The sequence below is a fragment of the Parambassis ranga genome, chromosome 24 (assembly GCF_900634625.1).
Source record: "Parambassis ranga chromosome 24, fParRan2.1, whole genome shotgun sequence".
NCBI classification, from domain to species: domain Eukaryota; kingdom Metazoa; phylum Chordata; class Actinopteri; family Ambassidae; genus Parambassis; species Parambassis ranga.
The window spans coordinates 449703-477293 of record NC_041043.1 but is presented as its reverse complement, the minus strand read 5'-3'; the positions used below and the strand labels follow the sequence as shown (position 1 = coordinate 477293).

General features: G+C 41.4%; 1 protein-coding gene across 1 annotated transcript; it reads left to right on the top strand.

Annotated features, from left to right (window-relative positions):
• The first annotated feature begins 557 nt into the window (after positions 1–557).
• znf292b (zinc finger protein 292b) lies at positions 558–22947 on the top strand. Its single transcript, XM_028398035.1, has 8 exons — positions 558–739; positions 4020–4174; positions 5410–5488; positions 8800–8935; positions 9448–9650; positions 9849–9985; positions 12874–13015; positions 16228–22947. The coding sequence occupies exons 1-8, from the start codon at positions 560–562 to the stop codon at positions 22717–22719; spliced, it is 7524 nt and encodes a 2507-aa protein (XP_028253836.1). The 5' UTR covers positions 558–559; the 3' UTR covers positions 22720–22947.
• The last annotated feature ends 4644 nt before the right edge of the window (positions 22948–27591 follow it).

Below are 27591 nucleotides of genomic sequence, written 5' to 3'. Positions count from 1 at the left end.
TTAAAAATAATTTGATTTGATTTTCTTTCTCTGCTTAGCATAACAAAATACAAAATCGTGACGAGGCAGAAACGAAAACGATCTCATGCCCATGACACCCTGAAAAGTAACCAATATATTGCTGTTTTTGAGCCTAAATAGTGCTTCACATAGGTCATTTAATATATCCTGATGTATCCATAGATGTTCTTTCTTGACACTAGGTGCTCTTTGAGTGTTTTCTATTAGAGGAAAAAAGGCAGAGAGCATATCCCAATGCAACTGCATCTTTAGATAAATAGTCTTAGATGCATTCCCCTCTGGTGTGGTACAGCTGTATGAAAAACTTTACAACTAGATCCTGCTGTTACTACAGTTGGTCAGATTTATTTTTTTACGTTCATCCATCCGTTGTTACCCCAATGCAATTCCTTCATAATGAAACAATCTCTGTTCCGAATGTGGTTTCAGACTGGAATAAGTTAATTTAGACTGAATTAAAAGGAAGTCTGGTGCGTCAGAGGGGACAGTACGTGCCCCTCGTTGTTACGTAATTACGTAGTAGTGGTACGCGCTGGAGATGGGTGTGAAGATGGCGGACGAAGAGGCCGAAAAGGACCGAAATCCTGCTACTAACATTAGTGAAGCGATTGTACAACTCAAACAACGGTTACAAGAGCTACAACAAATCGTGGTTACAGAGAATGATTGCGACTTCCTAGCAGAGGCCTCTTCTGAGTATTGCCAGGAGTTTTGTAGGGTGAGTTATTTCCATATAATTCGCACACAAGCTAGCCAGCTAGCTTTAATGACAAAGTATTGGCCTGGATAATCCATGGTCTGTATCATATGTCTACATTTACAGCAGAGCATTGCTTGAGTGGGTTCGTTTGCTGTTTGTTTTTTCCATAGAAACTGTAACAACAGTTGTCGTTAACAAGCGGAGAAGCTGTACTTTCTCATCTGCTACCAATGCTAGTTCTACCCACTCATAGCATACACTAGTTAAGAACTGCTTGTAGGAGGTAACGAAAAACGTACTGTTTTGGCGTAAAACAAGTCGAAACAAATCGAAACAAGTCGTAGGTTGGTTTAATCAACCTGTTTAATTTGGATAGTAACCATTTTCTACTCAGGTTCTGGGCTCACTATTAAGTCTGAAGTTAGCCTGACGTTGGCATATAGTCTTGAGCGTTTGACTTAACGTGTCGTCGTGTAAGCATAAATGTTGTAGAGCTAATGTAGCCCAGCAAATCGAGGTGGCCTGTTTTTATGAACATTTTTTCTTGAAACTATGCAAGCAAGTAAGCCAGTTAAATGTACTGAACAAAAATGATGCGTTTCAACGATTACGTTTTGTGGACGTGCGGAAACGCACACCTACTTAATATGCATTTCGGGGTTACCACAAAGAAGGTTCAACAGAGCCAAGCTTTCTGTGTGAGCCGGTTCGACAAACTTTAAGTTTGCAATCAAAACTATGTGGTATCACGCAGGTGGACGATGGCTTCATCCAATGAAGCACGAAATAATAAAACTAATTTTAATCCAATTGCTGCGCTCTTAGTGCTGCACATTCTCACTTGATTATGAATATAATCCAGGTTTAGTTGCTTCTGGCTGGTCATATTTTCACACACTGGGAACTAAACTAAATGTTGCATATGAGTGGAGTAAAGGGCTCCATAGAGTAAGAGTAATGTGCATGTATGCACATCTTTATCCAGCAAAAACATGGAACCAGGAAATTAGTCTACATTAAATTTTATTTTTTCTCTTTCTCTCTTATGTACACATACTCAAACTAAGGCACAGGACACAGACTACACAACTTTCTCTGTCTTAATAGATTTTGAAAAGACTAAGAGTACACACTAACAGACTGGCTTCAGCAGATTTGTGTGTGATGATTGGGATAATTAATAATTTAACAACTATGCCAAATGAGGTGTCATGGACTACAAACCAACTAACACCAACTATATATAAATATATAATATACCAACGGTATGTTTTTTTAGAAATCTGATATTGCGCTGATTCATGTGAATCAAAACGCTGTCAGAGCCGATACACACACACACACAGGCTTAAGGCTGTTCCATACTCCGCGAGACAAAGAGCGGAGAACGCGCTCCACGGGTGGTAAGAGATACAAAAAAAAAGGTCTTTTCCGCACTGAGGTACCATACTCCGCGAGACGTGTGTGTGCAGAACTCCTCATACGGCCCGCCCACTAAACTATAAGGAAAGACTTTACTGAGTTTTTTAACATACCACAAGGACTTGTGCCATGGCAAGAGGGCATTATACAGAGAGGATGCCTGCAACAGCGTGAGATGTCTGGCGATGAGTTGTGAAAATGTGACATTAAAAGTAACAATAGCAAAGATTCAGTGTTTGCGCTAGCCTTTATGACCACATTTGCACATCTACTGTGTTCCAATGTGCCTGCGATACTTCAAGCTGTCCCGTGATGAGCTGTGAAGATGCGACATAATATATACTCCTACATACCCGGGCATAACAGGCTCGTTAACAATGTCTGTATATCTTTGCTTTGTTACTTTTAATGTCCTTGTGGTGTGTTAAAAAACTCAGTAAAGTCTTTCCTTATAGTTTAGTGGGCGGGCCGTATGAGAGTTCTGCACACACACGTCTCGCGGAGTATGGTACCTCAGTGCGGAAAAGACCTTTTTTTTTTTATCTCTTACCACCCGTGAAGCGTGTTCTCCGCTCTTTGTTTCGCAGAGTATGGAACAGCCTTTAGAAGACGCGCCGCTGCTGCTGGCAGAAACAGTTCGTTTTAGGGACCAGTTCCTCCGTTTTCTATTCGTTTTCAGCCGTAGCTTCCTAACAGGGAGGCTGTCATTGGTTGGTCGTGTTCACATTAAGCGCACTGAGAGTTGGACGAGTGAAAAAACTCATGCGTCTGCGCGAACATAGAACTCCAATTAATAGAACGTGCTCTATGGACGATAAAACGATCTGTCTGTTCTGGTAGCTCGCCGATACTTTCAAATCATTCACGATCATATATCGTCAAATCGCACACCCCTAACCTTGATGGACTTTCTGGGTAGAACAGTATCAGTGCAAAACTGCATGAGTCCAGGACAGATAATATGTAGTTTTCCAGGTCCGAGCCATCTTTAAACACTCCCCACTCAGTTCAAAACAGTTCTGTAGTGCTGAGGAAACCTCCTCAGTCCATACCTGAACTGTTTTGGTGGTTGGTCTGGTCCTGCAGATCAGAGGATTATATACTGGTATCATTTCCACAGAGATGTGATCTGACATGCCCAGGTGAGGAGCTGCTGCAGCCTTGTATGATCCTGGAATGTTGCAGAAAACATCAAACATCAGTATGATGCTGTCTCTGGTGGGGAAGTGTATGAACTTTTTGGAATTTTGGAAGCACTGCTTTGAGTTCCACATGATTGAAGTCTCCAGCCATGATCACAGCTGCCTCTGGGTTGGAGTTCATCTGCCTGCTGATCAGACAGTAGTGCTTCTCTAGCACTAGCTTAGCATTAGCCCACGGTGGAATGTACACAGCTATGAAAATGATAGAGCAGAATTCTGCATTTCACAGCCAGGAATTCCAGATCAGGTGTGCAGTGCGTTCCGTTGATGTGTGTGGCTGTACACCAGGAGTTGTGGTAAAGCGCGAGCCCTCCGCCCCTGTGTTTATTAGACGCTGCAGTCCTGTCTGCTCATAACTGTCTGGTGATGATAGCCACACAGCTGCGAGATGATCCTCAGCCGAATCTTATCCATGCTGTTAGCCAGTGATCTTACGAGGAAGAGACTGGGAAGAGCCGGTCTGTGTGGGTTAGCATGTAGCCTAGCGCGCACGCCGCTCCTCTTACCCTGTTTTTGTTATATGTTATAAAGTAAATATTTATAAAGTTGCCACATCACTTTTATTGGTTCTATTGGTTGTTGTTCTTCTTCTTCTTCTTCTTCAGTAACTGTAATAAAATACAATGTCTTAAGTTATTTATGAGCATGTGAATGACTCTTGGTTTCTCTTATAGATGCTGTTGGAGTATGCTTCCCGCTGGAGGATAGAGGAAGAGCCTTTGCCACTGGTGGAAGTGTATATAGTCGCCCTGTTGAATTATGCCCAGGCCTCTCCATACCTCTCCCTGCAGTGTGAAAACGTACCTCTTGTAGCTGAGAGGCTTTCACTGTGAGTACTAAAAAAGGGGGTTATCTGCTAATACAAGTCTAATACCGTATTTTCACGACTATAAGGTGCACCTTAAAGCCTAAAATTTTCTCAAAAATCGGCCATGCGCCTAATAATCCGGCGCACCTTATCTATGGGTTGAGTACCCGACACAGGGTTGTAATACGTACACTACGTATGCTGGCGGTGTCGGCTTTCACTGTTGTTCTCGGTTGCCATGGTAATGGACAGAAACTTCATTTTTAAGACGAAGACGCCAAAAGAAAAGTTTACAGCAGGAGAAAATGAGAGAGTGGCTCAGGGAGTTTATGTAAAGAGACCGGATGTTTTTTTTCATGCACCACCGTCCCTGCTGATCTGCGAATCCATGCGTGCACGCCTCACCGCCAGTGTAAAAAAACCAGGTGAAGCAGATGAATTGAGAGCTTGCCGTAATGCCGGGAGGTTTAACAAAAGACCTCCAACCGCTGGACATCCAAGTAAAAGGTTCAAAGTAAAGTTGCGAGTGGCGTGGGAGCGATGGATGGCTAAGACTACTAAGACTGAGAGGCAGTGTCGGGCAAGTTAAGCCACCATATGCGAATTGATTGTGGATGCGTGGACTAATGTATCTGCATTGACTGTTGTCCGAGCTTTTGCAAAAGCCAGCATAATTTCTGAACAGCCAGCCGACAATGACAGTGACAGTGATGAGAGGGAAGCTGGCACGTTTGAACTCGCACAGTTGTTTACTGTTTATTGTACATTGTTTTAATGTTCGACTTTACTCGCTGTTTTGCTCCCATTACCTTTTTTTGGTAGAATGTATGTTTTAGTGTAGCACAGGCCTTATAATACGGCGCGCCTGATGTATGTGTTGAGTACAGAAACAGACCCCGCGATTGAGACTGCACCTTATAACGCGCCTTATGGTCGCGGAAATACGGTACTTTGGACAGGACAATTTTTAGTTGTATGTTGCATCCCCTCATACAGTAAACGGCACGCTCCCTCTCCATCTGTCTCACGTAAAAAAGGCAGACTGTGTTTATTCACACAGTCTTAGTTTCACCCATAACTAAATTTTTCTTTGTTTTTTTTTTTAGCCTAATGTTGTCTCAACATTTTTGAAACATGCTGCTGGCATCAAATATAAAATCAGAATTCATTGTTTTATTTCATTTTCATTTTACACCGTGTCTACTAGCATAATACTCCTGTAATCCTATTTATTTTATTGTCCTTTAATTCTACAGGAGCTTTCTGGAGCTTTTGCTGTCACTAAAGGAAGATGTTCCAGAAAGGTTATGGAAAGAATTTAAGTCATCTGTGCAGGTAAAAAGGAGTGGTACCATCCTTACAGTTTTACTTCATATATACATATATATATATACATATATATATATATATATATATATATATATATATATATATACATATATATATATATACATATACATATATATACATATACATATATATATATATATATATATATATATATATATATATACAGTGCCTTGCGAAAGTTTTTGGCCCCCTTGAACTTTGTGACCTTTTGCCACATTTCAGGCTTCAAACATAAAGATATAAAACTGTAAGTTTTTGTGAAGAATCAACAAGTGGGACACAATCATGAAGTGGAACGAAATTTATTGGATATTTCAAACTTTTTTAACAAATAAAAAACAGAAAAGTTGGGCGTGCAAAATTATTCAGCCCCCTTAAGTTAATACTTTGTAGCGCCACCTTTTGCTGCGATTACAGCTGTAAGTCGCTTTGGGTATGTCTCTATCAGTCTTGCACATCAAGAAACTGGAATTTTTGCCCATTCCTCCTTGCAAAACAGCTCGAGCTCAGTGAGGTTGGATGGAGAGCGTTTGTGAACAGCAGTTTTCAGATCTTTCCACAGATTCTCGATTGGATTCAGGTCTGGACTTTGACTTGGCCATTCTAACACCTGGATATGTTTATTTGTGAACCATTCCATTGTAGATTTTGCTTTATGTTTTGGATCATTGTCTTGTTGGAAGACAAATCTCCGTCCCAGTCTCAGGTCTTTTGCAGACTCCATCAGGTTTTCTTCCAGAATGGTCCTGTATTTGGCTCCATCCATCTTCCCATCAATTTTAACCATCTTCCCTGTCCCTGCTGAAGAAAAGCAGGCCCAAACCATGATGCTGCCACCGCCATGTTTGACAGTGGGGATGGTGTGTTGAGGGTGATGAGCTGTGTTGCTTTTACGCCAAACATAACGTTTTGCATTGTTGCCAAAAAGTTCGATTTTGGTTTCATCTGACCAGAGCACCTTTTTCCACATATTTGGTGTGTCTCCCAGGTGGCTTGTGGCAAACTTTAAACAACACTTTTTATGGATATCTTTAAGAAATGGCTTTCTTCTTGCCACTCTTCCATAAAGGCCAGATTTGTGCAGTACACGACTGATTGTTGTCCTATGGACAGAGTCTCCCACCCAAGCGGCAACCTTCGGGGCTCAAAGTGGAAGCCCATGCGGAAGTGTCAAAACTTGTAATTCACGCTGCAACAGCTGGGGGCTGGCTCCAAACGCGAGTAATTTCCCATAGACTCCCATGTTAAAATGGCCGACTTCACAGCAGAAATTAACATGTTTACGGCCTGGTACAAAAAACCACTCTGGTCTCAGATGATAGGTTCTCTTCTAGTGTCAATTGTAGGGGGGGTGAATTTTTTTTTTACAACCCACTCGTTTCAATGGTATTCGGACTTAAAATTACGCACAATTATGGGCGTTGCCGCTTGAGTGACAGACAGTTGACGTATCACAGCGTGAGTTTCCTGCTTCCACGATCGCCCGCCCCCCTAAACCCCGCTCGTGCTCCCCCTCTTTGTCCATATTTGAGAGTTTTGGCGGACGTGACGCTGTCAACATGGCGGCGGTCATCACGTCCCGGAACCTCCCACCGAGCCTCAAAACGGCTCTTCAGAAACAAACGGGTGACGTCACGGAAGCTCTGTCCATAGTTTTTACTGTCAATGCTCCCACCTCAGCTGTGGATCTCTGCAGTTCATCCAGAGTGATCATGGGCCTCTTGGCTGCATCTCTGATCAGTCTTCTCCTTGTATGAGCTGAAAGTTTAGTGGGACGGCCAGGTCTTGGTAGATTTGCAGTGGTCTGATACTCCTTCATTTCAATATTATCGCTTGCACAGTGCTCCTTGGGATGTTTAAAGCTTGGGATCCAAATCCAGCTTTAAACTTCTCCACAACAGTATCTCGGACCTGCCTGGTGTGTTCCTTGTTCTTCATGACGCTCTCTGTGCTTTAAACGGACCTCTGAGACTATCACAGTGCAGGTGCATTTATAAGGAGACTTGATTACACACAGGTGGATTCCATTTATCATCATTAGTCATTTAGGTCAACATTGGATCATTCAGAGATCCTCACTGAACTTCTGGAGAGAGTTTGCTGCACTGAAAGTAAAGGGGCTGAATAATTTTGCACGCCCAACTTTTCTGTTTTTTATTTGTTAAAAAAGTTTGAAATATCCAATAAATTTCGTTCCACTTCATGATTGTGTCCCACTTGTTGTTGATTCTTCACAAAAAATTACAGTTTTATATCTTTATGTTTGAAGCCTGAAATGTGGCAAAAGGTCACAAAGTTCAAGGGGGCCAAATACTTTCGCAAGGCACTGTATGTGTGTATATATATATATATATATATATAAGATCGAGAAGGTGAAGGTCAAGAGTGGCCAGACCACAATATTTGTAACAGAAATGGCTGAGGGATTCTTAAATGGCTTATATAACCACCATGAGGTGGTTATGTGGTCATGCTCCCAATTTGTTGTAAAACATACATAGAAAACAAGTTTTCCTTTTTCTTAGTGCACCCTTGATCTTAGCCTTGGCAGCACCCCATATCACAAGAGGAGATGATATGGGGTGGGAGGAGACACTGCTTCATTTTTATTAATCATTAGTCATTTATCAGTCAATTTACCGAAAATATGTCAAATCTGACATTTAGACCCTCTAACCGACGTAATCTTACTTATGTTGATTAATTTCATTATTATTTTTTGTGCTGTCCTCTTGCTGTAAAAAATAAAATAAAAATGCTTTGTAGAGCTTGTTACATACTCCAGAGAACAATTTGAAGACATTTTGCTGCTAAACAACGACAGAAGCAGCAGTTTAGGTGAACGTTTGAAGCAGAGATATTTGGGAGAACAAGCAAAACTGAGAAATTCCAAATACCTTCCTCCTCCTTCACTAAACATGTTCACCTAAACTGCTGCTTCTGCCTTTCATTAGCAAAACATCTTCAAAAACTTGTGTGTGTGCGTTGTGCGCTGCATGCTGCATGGGAGAGCTGAATGAAAAGTTCTGCACACAAGTTTCACATGAATTCTGAAAAGTCCAGGCCAAAACGAATTGTGTTCTTGTTTTTGCCACCTCGGAACAACAAATACTCTGTTCTAGTGGAGCATGTAACAAGCTTAAGTCATGTGACTGGGCCTCCTTTATCTTGTCTGCGTTCACTTAAAGCGAAGCCCCCCATTAATTATGATATTGATTTTAAGTAATATCACCCAGCCCTAATATGTATTGATAGCAGCAAATGTAGCTATTAACTCTATTACCTGTTGTGTACAGTTTGCTCACAGCAAGCTTCAGGAGAAAGGAATGTCTCAGTTGTCGCTGCTGTCAGCTTTGAGCCACAACGATGGTGTTTGGACCAATGCAGTTCTGCAAGGCCTGCTGTCTAATGAGAACCTACAGACAGAACAAGGTGAGTTTCAGCAGTGTCTGTGCATCTCTGATATTTCACTGACATACTGCTCTTATTGTTGTCGCTGCTGGTCTCTTGTACATTATCGTTTTACTTCATGGTCTGGTTTTAATGCACATACCATGGGTAAAATAAATAACACTTCACCGTGCTATTGATGAAATTTTCTCCAGATGACAACAGCCTTTGCAATTAACACATGCAAAGAAATCAAACCATAGATGTCCATGAATCAAGTTATGTGTAGTAATGTGAAATGACACAAGGAAAAAGTATTGAGCACATAGAGAAAGGGAGGTGCAAAGTGCATGGAAAGTATGGAAAATATGCTGACCAGCCTTTACAAAAAGGACTGATGAGAACAGGAATCCATCAATCAATGATGTCCAGTTAGTGAAAGCAATTTAAAACTTGAAAAATCACTTTGTGAAACATTTCTGCCAATGGCTTACAGTTCTTTAAGCAAATTCACAAAAGCATTAAACACCGATCTATCTTGTCATGGTGGTCAGTTGAGGAGTATCTGATACAGGAAGGGCATGTTCTGCTGGAGATGAGAGTGAAGCAACTGATGAAAGAGAAGCAACTGGGCAAAGCAGCACTGCTTGCAAAGACTTGCTCAGAGTGTCCTGCGTTCCAAGGGACTGGACATTTCAAGCAAATGTACCTTGTCTGCCTCTGTGCTACCTCAGAACCAAATCAGCTCATGGATGAGGTAAGAGTTGATTACAACAAACAGCTTTTTAAACCACTGGCATGTTACATTGTTTGTCCACAGGAGTATTCTATGTTAAACCTTTGTTCCTGTTGATTTTGTCTAAACGTTGTAAATTTAAAAAGATGTTAAAAAAAGTTTGTATGGATATTAAATTTTCCAATATTTCTAGTTAAACTAACATGGCATCATCCATAGATTTTAAAAGTGGACTGCCGTGATGCATTAGAGATGATCTGCAACCTGGAATCAGATGGAGATGATGGGGCTGCATTCAGTTTATGCTCAGCATTCCTGACCCGACAACTTCGCCAAGGAGACACATATTGTGCATGGTAAGAAAGCTCCCCTAATAGATGCTTTTGATGTATTCTGAAAAAAAATAATTTTCTGCACAGAACACTTGATTTGGTTAGTCTATCTGTCTTGATCGGAATACAAGGCTCTAAGTAAAAAAGTCTTCATGTCCTGGTTCAGATATGGAATTTTGGAGCAGTGGACAATTCCCCTCGCTATAAAAACAATGAACATAACAAAACAACTATAGTGTATTATTCTAGCTATAATAAGCCAGTAGAGCCCATAACAAAGGTAAGGAAAAACCACTAAAATGATTAAGCCAACCACTTTGACTTTGGGTTTTGTCTTATTGTAAGTTGTACGTTAGTAGGGATGGTCAGTAAAGGGCTCTAGACAGGAACAAAAATTAACAGTCAATGCAGGTTGTTGGTGTTGATAAATTCAATTCATTTTATGTATATAGCGCATTTCACAATCAGAACCTCAAGGCGCTTTACAGAGACCCCTAGCCTGAACCCCCGTAGGAGTAACTCAGGAAGAACTCACTTTTAACATGAAAAAACCTCGACCAGGACCCGGCTCATAATGAAGAACCTTCCTGCTGACAGTCGGCCGGGTAGAGGAGGAGAAGAAGAGGGAGACAGGACAGAGAGGATGACGGAGAGACAGAGAGGAACAAACATGCACAAACATCATACATTACAGAGAACAAATATGACAACTTGTGATGTTGTCAAGCAAGCTAAAACTATTGTGTTTTTTTTATTATAGTAAGTTAATTAATAGTAATTAAAACAAGGATAAACTGGACTGGAGGCAGAGAACTGCAAAGAGAGAAAAAGAGAGCGAGAGAGAGGTGCAAAACGACAAGGAAGACAGTAAACATAGTTTATGACATGTATCACTATTATGAACCAGGCTAATGAGAATAGAGGAGAGGTAAGAGGGTCAGAGGGGGATTTGAGGGAACAGAGAACTGCTCAGTGGATTACGTTTGTAAAAAGCTAAAAGCTGCTAAAGTTAGGAATTTATCAGCCCTATGATACCTACAGTGGCTTGCAAAAGTATTCATACCCCTTGAACTTTTCCACATTTTCTCACATTATTCCCACAAAAATAAATATATTTTATTGGAATGTTATGTGAAAGACCAACACAAAGTGGCACACAGTTGTGACGTAGAAAGAAAGTTAAACATGAGTTAATTTTTTTTTTACAAATAAAAAACTGAAAGGTGCAGTGTGCAAAAATATTCAGCCCCCTTTTCTCTGAGTGCATCCAATTGCCATCAGAAGTTGCCTGATGATTTCTGACTGATCGAATGTTGACCTAATGACTAGATACAGTCAACCTATGTGTAATTTAATCTCAGTCCAAATACAGCTGTTCTGTGACGGCCTCTGTGGTTTGTTGAGAGAATATTGGGGCGCAAACAGCATCATGAAGTGCAAGGAACACACCAGACAGGTCAGGAATAAAGTTGTGGTGATATTTAAAGCAGGGTTAGGCTATACAAAGATTTCCCAAGCTTTGAACATCTCACAGACCACTGTTCAGTCCATCATCGGTGAATGGAAGGAGTATGGCACAACTGCAAACCTACTGAGACATGGTCATCCACCTAAACTAACAGGCCAAACAAGGAGAGCACTGATCAGAGACACAGCCAAGAGGCCCATAGTGACTGTGGATGAACTGCAGAGATATACAGCTAAGGTGGGGGAATCTGTCCATGGGACAACTATCAGTCATGCACTGCACAAATCTGGACTTAATTGAAGAGTGGCATTAAGAAAGCCATTGTTAAAGTAAACCATAAGAAGCCATGTGAGTGACCTAGCAATCATGTGGAAGAAGGTGCTCTGGTCAGATGAGACCAAAATTGAACTTTTTGGCCTAAATGCAAAACGCTATATGTGGCAGAAACCTAACACTGCACATCACTCTGAACACACCATACCCACTGTCAAACATGGTGGTGGCAGCATCGTGCTCTGGGGCTGCTTCTTTTCAGCAGGGTCAGGGAAGCAGGTCAGAGTTGATGGGAAGATGGATGGAGCCAAATACAGGGCAATCTTGGAGGAAAACCTGTTGGAGTCTGCAAAACACTTGATACTGGGGCGGAGATTCACCTTCCAACAGGACAACAACCCTAAACATAAAGCCAAAGCTACAGTGGAATGGTTTAAAATGAGACATATTAATGTGTTAGAATGACCCAGTCAAAGTCCAGACCTAAATACAATCGAGAATCTGTGGCAAGATCTGAAAACTGCTATTCACAAATGTTCTCCATCTAATTTGACTCAGTTTGAATTGTTTTGCAACGAAGAATGGGCAAAGATTTCAGTCTGTAGATGTGCAAAGCTGGTAGAGACATACCCCAAAAGACTTGCAGCTATAATTGCAGCAAAAGGGGGTTCCACAACGTATTGCCTCAGGGGGGCTGAATACTTTTTTTAATACAGTTTTCAGTTTTTTATTTGTAAAAAAAAAAAATGAACTCATGTTTAATTTTCTTTCTGCTTCATAATTGTGTGCCACTTTGTGTTGGTCTTTCACATAACATTCCAATAAAATATATTTATGTTTGTGGTCATAATGTGAGAAAATGTGGAAAAGTTCAAGGGGTATGAATACTTTTGCAAGCCACTGTATGGCTGACGCTATATCAACAAGTGACTGTATCTATACCCAGCTTTAGAAAGGTTTACACCTGATCTTAAAGCTTAAACCTGCACTCTGCAATCGGAATGTTTTATTAGGTATATATGGTACTATCATATCCTACTGAGAAACTGTGTGCTAGTAAATGGGTAAAACCAAATAATTTGTCAGTGTCACCAAAGTTAGTTTAGAGCCCTATCACTATCAATTGAGCAGATGAATTAATGGATAACACAGTTTCCTTTATTCAAATTAGGGAGCTCACACTGTTTTGGAGCAAGTTGCTGAAGCGATTGGAGCCATCAGAGCAGGCCTTTCTGGACAGATGCCGCCAGATGTCCCTGCTATCCAAAACTGTATACCACATCCTGTTCCTCATCAAAGTCATCCAGTCAGAGGTCAGTAGATACTTTTTGTGGTACTATCAAACCTAGTTAATTGTTCCTTCTTTGAACTTGTCATCATCACATCTAGCAGCAGGTAGGGCTGCAATTAACCATTTACTTTCTGCCCATTTTGTAAGGGTTCAATTAATATTTTTCGAGTTTAAAACCTAATTTTTAGCAACCAAGTTCTGGACTGCAGAAGAATTAAATAAAAAATCTTGTTTATCCTAAGTTACTTCCTATTCTAATGCAGACAATACAAATGCTATACAAAGTCAGTTAAACTTCAGGGAAGAGCTACAGAGTGAATGGACTAAAGCTATTCTTCAGTCTGTTGGTGCTGGTTCTCATGGCCCTCAGTCTGCCAGAGGGAAGGATGGAGAACAGTGTGTGCCCTGGGTGTGTGGGGTCACAGTGGATTTTTTGTGGCCTGACGGAAGAGCTGGCTTGAGTAGATCTCCTCTAGTTTGGGACTGGGGAGCCAATGATCCAATGAGAAGTCTTGATGACCCGCTGCAGTTGTTTCTTCTCTGACGCAGTGCAGCTGGCATACCACTCTGTACATCCGTCAGTCAAGACCCTCTCTATTATGCAGTGATAAAACCTGCAAAGAGAGAGAGAAGACCTATAGCAGCATAGGTATGCTAAAGGCTGAGGATTTATATGCCCTATTCTGTGGCTGTAGCCACATCAACAAATGACAGTATGTATTTCTACCAGCCCTATATACTAGCTAGCCTTGCTAAACAGAAAGTTTTTAAGCCTTAAGTCTTAAAGGTAGAGGCCTCCCGAACCAAGTTGGAAGCTGGCACCATAGTAGCAGTGCCTGATGACTAAAGGCTTGTCCCCCCATTTGTCCACCCTTTTATGAATCCTAGTAACTACAAGTAAATCTGCACTCTGAGATCTGAGTGTTCTATTGGGAATATATCAGACTATTAGATCCTGCAGATATAAAAATAAAATGTCCTACATTCAGCTACTTCGCACTACACATAGGACTGTAAGGGACTGTTGTGTGTTTGTGTTCACGGAAACATGGCTAAATAACAACATCCCGGACTCCATCATTCAGTTCGACCGACTAACATGTTTCAGAGCGGACAGAGCCTTGGTTGAAGGAGGCCCACTGGAAGACCCACACCAGCGTGTTTATGTTTATGTGTTTACACATATGACTGTTGGTGTCGGGACGCTGTTGTGGTTTGCAAACACTGCTCACCACTTGTGGAGCTTATGATTATAAAGTGCCGGTGTTTTTACCTGCTACGGGAGTTTACAGCTATATTGCTTGTAGCTGTGTACATTCCTCCGTGCTCCAACAACAAGAACAGGAGCAACTCACTGAATGAGTTATACCAGTGAGCAGCAAACAGCCCATCTGGATGCTTTTTTTATCCTGGTGGGTGATTTCAACCATGCACTGTGTTTCCAAAATTTCACGAACACATAGACTTTCCAACTTGTGGTAACAACACACTGGACATTGTTTACACTACCCAGAGAGGCGCATAGATCAGGTGACGAGACCAGCCTAAGGTTAGCCAGAGCCAACCTGTCCCGTGGCATCAGGAAGGCGAAGAGGCAGTACTCCAGGAGGGTCGCCCACCACTTCAGTGATAGTGGGGACACCCAGATCCTGTGGCGGGGGATACAGAACATCACTCATTACAATCTCCCACTACAGACCTGTGACAGCAACAGCTCTCTGCTGAACCAGCTTAACGACATTAGCATTTGCTTATGGTTGTTTGCAAGGAAACGAGGCCTTTCAGGAGGATCAAAAGATCATTAGACACAGTACCTTTTGGTGACACTCCTTAAGTTGTAGGAATAAGAGAATTGTAGAAATGTAGAGGTCCGCTACAAATATGTGTCATTGCCTCTTATCAATAAGCTTGTCGTTAAGTGACACTGAATATTTGCTACTAAAACAACATTTTATTTTTATTTGCACCAGATTTGTGGCGCTGTTTTAGGTGCTGTAGTCTCTTCTTCAGTGACACATGTGAAAGGATTTTGGAAGAGGTTTAATGACCTCATGGTTCCTAAAATAATTGAGGCAGTGGTTAAATTCTTTTTTTTTTTTTTTTTTTTTTTTTTTTTTTTTTTTTTACAAGGATATGGTTGTTGTCTGAACACAGGTTACGTGAAACGTGGCACCTATTTATGTAGGTGGGTAAGGTGGTAAAATTCTCTGCAGCAGTTCAAATTTTCACTGGAAACCTTTGATGTTGTCAAATAGTGTAGAAATTTAATTAACTTTATTTGAAAATGAGCTTCCCATGGCCCTGCAGCTTCACATTAAGATCGCTAAGGCAAGCATTCAGGTCAACAAGAATTACTAGGTCTTAAAACCATTTAGTGTCACTTAACTGTCACATCTTGTCCTTTCGACTACATGAAGTGTCTTATTTCTTTTCTCAGGTTAAAAACATGCTTCAGTGTGGCATCTCTGCACAGCCAGCTGATGGCAGTGAAGTATATGGTGTCCATGGCATGTTTAATTTGGTGTGTGTTTGAGCAGCAGGGCCTTTGTGACGTATTATGCAGCACCCCCGTTGTTGGCCACTTTCTCAAAAAGAAGCAACATGGCACCCGTCTTTCTGCTGATCATTGCCTGTGATTCATTTTTTTGTGACACCGACCATAGATGATAGCTTCACATTGTATACATCGAGACTGCGACACACAGCAAATGTTGATTTGCCTCATTCTGTTTTTGATACTCTCCAATAGGCCTGCATGATTAATCGTATTTTCATTGTCATTACAACGTTAATGTGCTAGATAAACACAACACATGCAAAAGTTGGTCTGAAATACGATATGCCATTCTTTCACACTTATGCAGCTGTAGCAGCGGCCATTTAGTGATAAATATGTGGTGTTGCTGACAACTTGGTTCAGTTCATTTCAGGACCGTCAGAGATGTACAGTGGGTACAGAAAGTGCGTCCATTTCTTCTGATCATCCTTGAGATGGTTCTACACCTTCATTTGAGTCCAGCTGTCTTTGATGATACTGATTGGACTTGATGAGGAAAGCCACACATCTGTCTATATAAGACCTTACAGCTCACAGTGCATGTTGGAGCAAAGAAGTGAAAGATTTAAGGGGTCTGAATACCACTGTCACATCCTGTCCTTTCGACTCCATCAAGTGTCTGTAAACCACTGTATGAATACTCTTTATTAAGTGTGGTTTTGCTTTCTTTTTTTTAGATTCATCTTATTGGATTGCCAGCATGCATTGAAATGTGCATAAGGGCTCTGCAGATGGAATCAGAGGATGGAGGCACAAAAGCAACTGTGTGTAAGACAATTTCATGTTTGCTTCCAACTGACCTAGAAGTGAAGCGAGCCTGTCAGTTGACAGAGTTCCTCCTGGAACCTACAGTGGATTCATACTATGCTATTGAGACGCTTTACAATGAACCAGATCAAAAACTAGAGGAGGAGGATATGCCAGTTCCCAACTCACTACGCTGCGAGCTCCTGCTAGTTTTTAAAACACAGTGGCCCTTTGACCCAGAGTTTTGGGACTGGAAAACTCTAAAGCGTCATTGCCTGGCACTTATGGGTGAAGAAGCATCAATTGTGTCCTCTATTGATTTGCTAAATGATACTGAGAGCCCTGAAGAAGAGGACAACTTCCCTAACAACAAGGAAGTAAATCATTTCCCAGATTACTTAGTCAGTGGCACCTATGAAAGCAAAGATATGATGGACAGGAAACAGAGAAACAGAGAAGTTAAGAAACTGAAGGAAAAAGGTTTCATATCAGCCAGGTTCCGAAATTGGCAAGCCTACATGCAGTACTGTGTACTGTGTGACAAAGAGTTTCTTGGCCATAGGATTGTACGTCATGCACAGACCCACTTAAGCAGTGGAGTATATACTTGTCCTATTTGTGCTCAAACGTTTACATCAAAAGATTCATTCCTTCCTCATGTAACATCTCATGTTAAGCAATCATGCAAGGAAAGACTGACTGCAATGAAAACAAACAAGAAACTGACTAGTCCTAAAACAGCAGCCCCTTTTATTGCAGCATTAACAAAAACAGAAAAGGGAATTCCTGAAAAAACTGAACAGAATGGGTTGTTGATTCCTAATAATTCGGCCAAAGAGAGCAGTACAGAAAACTGTGAGAACATATGCCCTGTTGGAAAATGCAGAAGAAGCTTTAAGTTTTTCAAAAACCTTATTGCACATGTAAAAGCCCATGGAGACAATGTCGAAGCAAAGGCTTTCCTTGAAATGCGCAGCAAAAAAGTTGTTTGCCAGTATTGCCGCCGTCACTTTGTAAGTGTTACCCATCTTAATGATCATTTACAGGTTCACTGTGGCATAAAACCTTACATCTGCATACAGTTGAACTGCAAGGCTAGTTTCCTGTCCAACACTGAACTCATCATACATAAGAAAACACATTCTGTTTTTAAAGCAAGGTGCATGTTTCCAAATTGTGGAAAAACTTTCAATGAGGCCTTTAAACTTTATGACCATGAGGCACAACATTATAAGACTTTTACTTGTAAAGCTGCAGACTGTGGGAAGGTATTCCATTCACTACAACAACTGGACTTGCACCAGGAGCAGCATGCCTCTCAAAAAGAGAACGGTCCATGTTCTGAACAGACATTACACAATGTGCAGCCTGGCCCATCACACATGGAACCAATGCTTTCCAACCACTCTTCCTTTGAACAAGATAGCTGGAATGATGAAAGTGCTGCTAATCAAGACAATGGGGGCTTGCCAGTGTCTGTTGAGAATTTACTGAAATCCTCAGAGGAAAAACCCACCAGTGACTCTTTCCATCAGACACAGGGTTTAAATAATTCTGTGAGTCAGGCTGTGCAGTCTCTCTGGTCTGAACCTGACAGACAGAGAATAGATTTATGTGGTTCTTCTTTTGGTCATATGAGACCGCCCAATCAGAATCAACCATTATGTCCTTTTGATGCAAATTTAGGTGTCTTACAAAGTCAGCCACAAACGTTTACCAGTACAGTGAATACCAAGGCAGTTAGTTATAGCTCTGACTGTCACTTACCTTTGCCAGTACAGCATCTTCAAAAGCAAACTGGGAACAAAAAGGAGATCTCTGCAGTGTCCTCAAATGGCACAGGTCTCTCTCCAGGACAGAGAGAGCGGTATCACTGTGCATTTAAAACATGTCCAAGACACTACAGCTCATACAGAAGTGTTACAAAGCACATGAAAGCAGTCCACTCAGACTTCTATGAGCAATGGAAAGTTGCTAGAACTAAAATCAAGGTAACCTACACTCCAGTTTCAAGCACATCATCTGTTGGACATCCCAGTTCTGTCTCCTCCCTGCATAACCATCAGGCCAACAGGGATTCAGCCCCTATAGTCCAGAGACAAAATGTTGTCCAATCACAACTTTACACAAACATGGCTACAAGCTTAAACTGTACTTCCCTACATTTGCCTTCCTCATCTCTCCCCAACCAGAATGGTATGCAACTTAAGCCAAATGTTTTTAATCCCAATGTTCTCGCTCAGTTAGGGAGTGATGAAAATCCTTTAACTACACAGCCTCAAGTTTTAGACAGTCAAAACTGGCAAACATTTTCTGTAAGTCCACAAATTCCTTGCTGTAGGCCTTCTGAAATGTATCCTAGCAAGCTGGAAATACTGCCACAAGGCAATTCCACCAGTGGTGCTCTGCCATCTAGCGCCCAGCTGTGCTCTTTGATTGAGTCACACATAACTAGACCTGCAGAGTCTTTGCTGTCATCATTTATGGACACCAGGCCTCAGTTAGATGTTTCTTCACACATGAATTCGGCAGAGGAAGTGTCACATCAAGTGACAGCCCTTCCATCATGTACATCACAGATGCAAAGTATCATAGTCTCTGGTTCCAAGATGCCTGAAGAAACTAAGACAATCCCAAATGCTGTAAAGTCCCATCCAGATTTTGCAAAACAAAACGGCAGCAATGAAACTGAAAATAGCCTTGTCATCTCTGAACATAATCCTGAAAATCAAAAGCGTGTAAGAAAAAACAAAAGAACCAAATGGCCAGCTATTCTTAAGGATGGCAAGTTTGTTTGTTGTAGGTGTTTTAGGCAATTTAATAGTCCTAAATCACTTGGAGGCCACTTATCCAAGCGTGCAATTTGCAAGCCATATGATGAGTCAGAACTGAACAAAGCCTTCCCAAGTTCATTTCTTAATCTTCTTATTTCAGAGGAAAAAAATATTAATCCTGCTGCCGTGTGTCAGGAGAAGGTTCTACAGTCTGTAACATGTCCTTCAGAAGTTGCTCCTAATTATCCACAGGAAAATGTGTCCACATGTACCAACAGGGAGGCAAATGATGACATTCTGAAACAAATCATGGCTGAATCCAATATTTCTGACCTTTTTGTGCACACTCATGCCCCCCAGACACCGTTTCCTTGTGTTTCCTATGGAGCAGTGGAGCATTTGCCAGCTACTTCTGTAATACAGCATACAGAAAGTTTTCAGCGAGAAGACAACTCCTGTTGTCCAGCCCTTTATCCTCAGCCAAGCATTGATACATTTACTGAAAGTGAATTTCCTGACCCACTTCTTTCAGAGATCTTCACAGAAAACCCATCTCCAGACAGTGCCCTTACAGGCCAGACAATTCCTGATGAATTCTGTGAAAAGCATCACTTGGAGACACCAGTTCAAACACGAGATAAAGTTTTAAACTCAGCAACACAAACATTGTTGCTCAATCCTGTGGGTGAAAAACAATCTGAAATGCGAAAGAAAATCACAGAGCTAGATGTTAAAAGGAGACTGCGTGAGCAAATTTTGGCAGGCGACTTTCAACGTAGAAATAGCATATGCCATTCAGATAATAAACACCCAATGTCTTTTGGCCCAACATATAGTCCCCCTAACAATTCAGGACTTCAGTTGTCTTTTGATGCAAAAAATGACTCTAGTCAAGGACGATTCATTTCAAGTCAGTCGTTACATTTACCTGGGATGTCTGCAGCATTTGAGCAACCTCTGGACACCCAAAGCTTTACCTGTTTCAGAGAAACTTCCACAATCCAGGAGGTGTCACTAAACTCAGGCATCACACAAGATGATCCAAATCCTGTACCTTGTCAAAAACCAGCAAGCCAGCAGTCGATTATGATCGAAATTCAAAGTGCATTTGAAAGGCTGCACTTGGACAGAGAAATATCTAATCAGAAGCCAGCTCCCATAAAAGAAAATGGCACTACAACCAACAGACAAACAGGACCTGCAAAGACTGAAAAGCGTAGCTCAGTGTCTTCAATCTTGATCAAGCCCTTTGCATGTGGCAAGGACAACTGTACATTTAGCTCAATGTCTAGTGATGCTCTATGGAAACACCTTTCAAAAGCTCACAGCTACACTCTAGAAATGGTTAATGTGGTTAAAAAAAAGTATGGCCAGTATGCTCCTTTTAAATGTCAACAATGTGGTAAGACATACACTCGGAACTCAAATCTTCGTACTCACTACCAGTCAGCTCACAGAAATGACAACAAATCTGCTGAAGGCAACACAGATCTAGAAAAAAAGCATGTTTTGGCCAAAGCTCCTGCAATGGATACTGTTCAAAACCAGCTTGATGGTACACATCAGACTCCAGCTGCTTCTGCCACAACGGCTATTCATTTATCAGTGGAGAGCAGGACACATGTGTTTTTGCCTGAAGGTGCCTTAAAACAGGATTACCTACCACAGGCATTTGTACCGTGTTCTAACACAGACAAGACCAAGATTAAATTTGAAGATGACAGTCACTCCACTATCATGAGTCCTTTTCTATCTGCTTCTGTTTACAACCAAACAATAACGCCTCAAGTCCCACCTGAGAAGGCAGAAGAACAGTGTTTCCTTGAATGGCAAAGAAACACCCGCACAGTGCCCATTCAGTATGCAATGGGCCAACCAGTTGGAGCTTTTTTGCCCAAAGCTTCTCTCACCCAGGATCACTCTGCCACCTCTGCTGCTCAAGGGTCTCTATCACATTACAAACACTCTGCTTTCCATAGGCAAGCAGTGTTACAAAATAGTATGGATGTTTCCAAGAAGACTAAAGAAAGGAAACCCTGTTCAGGTGACCCCATCAATTTATACAGACCCTATCGCTGCGTCCATCAAGGCTGTGTGGCAGCTTTCACCATCCAGCACAACCTGATTCTACACTACAGAGCTGTTCATCAGTCTGCTTTGTCTGCGCTAGAGGTAAACAAAGATCATGACCAGAGTGAGGGGGCAGATGAAATCGTAGAGACTGATGAGGAAGAAACAGAGTTGGACTTCCTGCAAATTTCAGAATTTAGATGCCAAGTTAAAGACTGCTGCTGTGTTTTTCAAGAAGTCCCCAGTCTTTTTCAGCATTACCTTCAGGTGCATGAATTCAATCTCAATAAGGTCTGCCATCTCTTATCCAGCATCAAACATGGGAAGTTTGCATGCGGACACAAAGGTTGTACCGAATCTTTTACTTCTTTCCATAAGTATGTAGGGCACATGAAAGAAGAACATAAAGACGTAAAACTGGCCAAGCCTGAACAAATAAGTGGTTCATTTAAGTGTGAAATCGAAGGCTGTGACCGTTCGTATGCCACAAAGTCAAACATGCTCAGACATGTCATGAAAAAACACCAGGACCTGTACCAGCCTAAACTAAAACAACAGATAAAAGATGGCACAAAACAGAACACTAAGAATTTGCATTACCAAATTATCAAGACAAGTAATGGTAAAGAAAACATTGAGAGCAATAAAAAGGTTCTGCTGATGGGAAATGACACAAAGAGAGTTAGCAAGTCAAAGAATAATCACTGGACAAAATATGGAAAACCTTCCTTGAAATCTAAAGTTGAAGCCTCTGCAATGTGCACTGAAAAGGTTCCCCTACAGTATCCATGTATGATCAAAGGTTGTGAGTCTGTCATGAAATCAGAGCGGAACATACTGAAACATTACATGGGACACGGCCTCTCTGAGAAGTACCTGGAACAGCAGAGGAGTCATTTTATATTCTGCAAAAAATTCCCTAGGCAGAAGTGTGGTTATGTCAGGAATGATGACTCCAAATCAAACTCCTCGGACCAGTCAGACCATGAGAAGTCTACAGACCCTGGCCTAATAGAAGAGGATGAATATTTAAAACCTGTTCTGCGACGGAGGACCACAGAAGGGATACCTGTTGGATTGTTTAACAGTAAATTGTCAAGTGATGAAAGCTCTAATGGCCCTGTCGCTCTCAAACGCAAACGAGGACGTCCAAGAAAACTTTTGGAAAAAATAGATAAGGGCAGTAAAATTCCTCGTACAACCAGAAGAGACTGTGGTTCCAGCAAGGGTAATGACGCAGACTCCTTGTGCCATGCAGTAATACAGGATCAGAGGACTCAGCAAAGTGCTCCACTAGCATCCTTTAAACCAATGGGATTTGAAATGTCATTCCTAAAATTCCTGGAACAATCGGATAAATCTAAACACTCTTTGATAAGGGAGGTAACTGTGGATTGCAGGGCTCCATGCAGCCTGATCCCCAAAGATACTTGGGTCAGGTTCAGCAACCGCCAAAATGTGAAATCACTTAGTAAGGTTAGAATAAATCTAGATATGGCCTTTTTAGGGGCCACTGACCTTATGTTAAAACAGCTGCAGGACATGAAGCCTACAGTGGTACTGGAGAAATATGACTAAGTTGTGCTTTTTTGTTGGTTTTTGAAGGCCGATCTCAGGACTTGAGTAAAATCCAATACAGAGGGGTGCCCAGTATTTTATACATGTGGTTAGGGAAAACAATTTGCTTTGGGCTGTATAGTTAAATTTGTGCAATTCTGTTTTATATAGGGCATGTTTATACTCGTAATGTAGTATTGTCTGTGATGTTTATGTGTGTCTTACTATTAAAGTTTTTTTAACAACCACTTTGAGTCTACAGCTGCTTCATTTTGCATGGCGTCTTTTGATATGCATTTTTTTTTAATTTTTACCAATTTAAATCCCAATGTCAGCTGCTCCCAATTAATGGTTGCAATGTAGTGATGTTCCTAGAGGAACCTTTTAAACCGTAATTCTAAGAATGTGCCACCCAAATGTTCATAAAGCTGGAACAATGATGAACTACGCTCACTTGAACAAGTCATTTTTTTAACCCCTTTTTTTAACAGCAAAGATATTCCCCTAATGGTAAAAACATTGCTGCATTCCTCAGAAGCAAAATACACCAAAGATAATCATAAGAGGGAACACAAAATGGAACTGTTGAAATTAACAAAGATATTCCAATGCACTGGAGTACATGTAAATTACCATTTAAAGGTAGGGTAGGAGATTTCATTCTGATGCACTTTTTGTTAAATTAGTGTAACTCTTTACAATCCGATAGCAACCGATTAGTTAGGCAGTTTCAAATTAAAACGAAGAATATAATCATCTGTGGAAGCTATAAAACGCTAAAAACATCGGCCGATCCTCCGGGATGACCCTGCACAGAGTATTGGCTGGTTGTGACTCTTCCTGCTCTCCGCGCACCAGAGAGGTACGTGCATGATGGCAGCTCATCTTCAGGCAATGCACGTCCATGTGTTTGGGAGGCATGGCTTCGGGTTGAGCTCTGAGAGAAAGGGGCGTGTGTTTACTTTTCAAAAAGTCAAAGTCCAGAGGCTGCGCAGTCTCTTCCCCGATGGCAGCAGAAAAGAAACTAAAGAAGCGGTGTGAAGGGTGGGTGGGGTCTCCTGTGATGCGGAGGGCCTTTCGGGTAAGACGGCTGTCATAGAGGTCTTGGAGGGAAGGGGTCAGGGACGCCGGTGATCCTCTCAGCTGCTCTCACTATGCGATGAAGCGTCTTCCTGCAGGTGGCGGTGCAGGCTCCGTACCACACAGTGATGCAGCTGGACAGGATGCTCTCAACAGCCCCTCTGTAGAAGGTGCACAGGATGGAGGGAGGGGCTCTGGCTCTTTTGAGCTTGCGGAGGAAGTAGAGGCGCTGCTGTGCCTTCTTGGTCAGGGATGCAGTGTTGTTAGTCCAGGAGAGGTCCTCAGTGATGTGCACACCCAGGAACTTGGTGCTGCTCACCTGCTCCACAGCAGCACTGTCGATGGTCAGAGGGGTGTGCCGACTGTGTGCTTTCAACATCTGGCTGACTCACTGATTTTCAAAATCTCCTACCCTACCTTTAACAAAGAAAAGGGAGAAATTATACACCAGGCAAAAATACTAAAGGAAGAAAAGCGAATTCAGAAGACTTAGACAGGGAACTGTAAAGTAATGATCAAACTTGATGGAACACCACAGCAAGCAAAGATAACGATAAGACCTGGATAGATACAAAGGATGGAACTCTAGAAGGTGGTGAAGATGATTTTTTCTTGTTTATGTGTGTGTGTTCAAAATGCTTGAAAGACTATTTACAGCAGTTGCCATTTAAATTTAATGTAGCAATTTTAGAGACTTGCAGACTCAGAGCCTACAACCTATACAGAGCAGTATGCCTTGGATTTGATTTGTCTCTGAGTACAGTTGTAAATATTTACTTTGTGGGTGTATTTCATGCAAATTATGTACATTTATTTTTCAGAAAGTTAACATTGTTTTGCGAGTATATTCATTTTCATTTTTACAAAAAAGAAAAAAATACCAGTCACGCCTGAACCTAGGTTTATTGGAAGTTTTATTGTTCACTATCTATCGTGGTGAGGGCAGAATAGTAAAAGGACATGTGCAGCAGGCTTTTAGCAACAAGATTATACTGTATCCACGTACCATCTACAGAGCTCCAGTGCTGCAGTGACCAAATCAAGAGCTAAACCTGAAAAGTGACATTTGCTGAAAAGTAAGCAGCTATCATGTGAGAAAAGGCACAACTCAAAGCAGAGCATCAGAGGATGTTAGCTGAGGCAGCACAGCACAAAGCAGAGCTGCATGTGTTGCAAAGTGAGAGAAGTGCTACAGAAGCTTCAGCAGAAGCAGCAGATAATAAAATGAGCAGCCATCTGTCAGAAAAGTACAGATACTCTACCAAAAAGTTACTCAAGAAGAGGTAGAAGTCTTTTTTAAGCATCATACTCAAAGTACAAGTAGTCAATATTTTTTTGTACTTAAGTATTAAAAGTAGTCTGTCATCTTTAAAATGTTCTCAAGTATTAAAAGTAGTCTGTCGTCTTTGAAATGAAGTACCGGTATGTCGTCCATAAATGTCTCCATACTTACCTGTGATGGTCTGACTGACTGTGTCTGGTGTGTCTAATGACTGCCTAACTACTATGAGACTACAGGGAGCTGTGTAGGTGGGACAGGTTGACAGCCTGCTCATCACCTGTCCAATAAAGTCCCAACAGTGAAGCATGGTGGTGGCAGCATCATGCTGTGGGGGTGCAGGGACAGGACGACTGGTTGCAATCGAGGGAAAGATGAATGCGGCCAAGTACAGCGATATCCTGGACAAAAACCTTTCCCAGAGGGCTCAGGACCTCAGACTGAGCCGAAGGTTTACCTTCCAACAAGACATTGACCATAAGCACACAGCTAAAATAATGAAGGAGGGGCTTCCCAACAACACTGTGACTGTTCTTGAATGGCCCAGCCAGAGTCCTGACTTAGCATCTCTGGAGAGACCATAAAAATGGCTGTCCACTAACGTTTACTATCCAACCTGACAGAACTGGAGAGAATGTGCACAGAGGAATAGCAGAGGATCCCCAAATCCAGGTGTGAAAAACTTGTTGCATCTTTCCTAAAAAGACTCATGGCTGATTAGATCAAAAGGGTGCTTCTACTAAATACTGAGCAAAGGCTCTGAATACTTAGGACCATGTGATATTTCACTTTTTCTTTTTTCTTTTTAAATCTGTGTTTTTCTGTCAATATGGGGTACTGTGTGTACATTAATGTGTCCTCTCTGTCTAAGATGTGAACATTGTTGTTCACAAAGGAGTGTCCTTTCTCTTTGAGGTGAAGGTGAACACCTGAAACCATAAGCCTCCTTGAATGTGAATCTGTGAGAACTAGGGATGTACCTTAACAACACTGAAGTGGAACACTGGAGTAACCTTCCCATTATATTTTATTATTCAAAATGCTCAATATATATCAAGACAACAAAATGTTCAGAATTTAATTTTGTAAGAAAGTACAGATATTTGTGTGAAAATGTACCAAATAGAAGTAAAAATTAGGCAGAAAACTAAATATTGGAGTAAAGCCGAAATACCCCAAAAAAATCTATTAGGTAACAAAGTATGTGTACTTTGACACACTGTTCCTGGTCTTTCCCTCAGTCAGGTCAGGATGTTGTAGTGGAATGTGTGCAACCTGTTTGTTATCTGTTCTGATCAGGAGGTTGTGTGCTGGCACTTCTACTTTCCCCTATGCCATCTTGCGTGGCTTAAGGGCTGGGTTGGAGTGCTGGTCCTGTCCTCTGCACGTCATCTACGGCCTCACTGGTATAAATCCTTCGCCCACTGTCCAGTAGGTTTTGGCAGGGTGTGGGGTGTGAAACTGCACATCTTACATTTCAGCCTGAGCCAGGGCTTTTTTTTTAAATTTTTTTTTGTAGTTTTGTTGTGTTTGTGTTAATTTGAGTTTGACCAAGTGGTGCTGCATTATTTCCTGTTTTATTTTGAAGTCACTGACCTTCTCGTTTCAGGTGTCTTGTCTTCCTCTTCCTCGTGTGATTCCTCCTCCTCCCGGTGATTACCTGCTCCGCCCGTCTCACCTGTGTCTCATTGTCTCTCCCTTCCCTCTGTATATAATGTGTGTCTTCCCTCCAGGTGCCAGTTACTCCGAGTCCAGTTTTTCCGAGCGTACCAGCCATCCAGACAGACTTTTCAACTGACAGAATCGCTAAATAATAGATGTTTCTTACTGGTGAATAAGATATAAAGAGTCATTGAATATAACTCACTCCAACTTCTCCCTCTTGGATGTAACTTTGAGGAGATCCTATTCTTAATTGTTGTTATCTTTCTAAAATTAGCAGCTGTGGCTTTAAAGGACCTACCTTCCTAGGGTTGAAGGATCACAATTAACTCCTACTGTTCAAAATATTTTGACTACCTGAAGATGTTCTTGTCTGGTTGCAGTTATTATGACTTTGAACGTGATTTTAAGAATAACAAAAATAAGCCAAAATTTACACAGATGAGATTTTTTTAGATTATTCATGACACATATATCAGTGACAACACACAGGACAAAAGGGTGGTTTGTGTGTGTGAGGTACTGGCCTCAAGTTGTGACAGGCAAACTGTATTGTCCTGCTAAACACAGCAGTATCAGAACGTGTCGTCTGGTTAAACGGAGAACTAGCATTAGATCAATTTACAGCAGCTTAGACTACATTGTCTAAATCAAACACAACAACACAGGCATGTAGGATGTATGATAACATTGTAGGATGCAGAGTGTGACTTAAGATATTAACAGGTATTTAGATAGGATAAAAAAAGTTCTGGATTTTTATAAATTTCTGTTTAACATGAAATGTGTTTGTTTACACTACAACAAAGGAATAATATAGTAGCCTTTGATAATTCCATAAATGTAAAAAAAAACTTCAAAGAGACATGGTG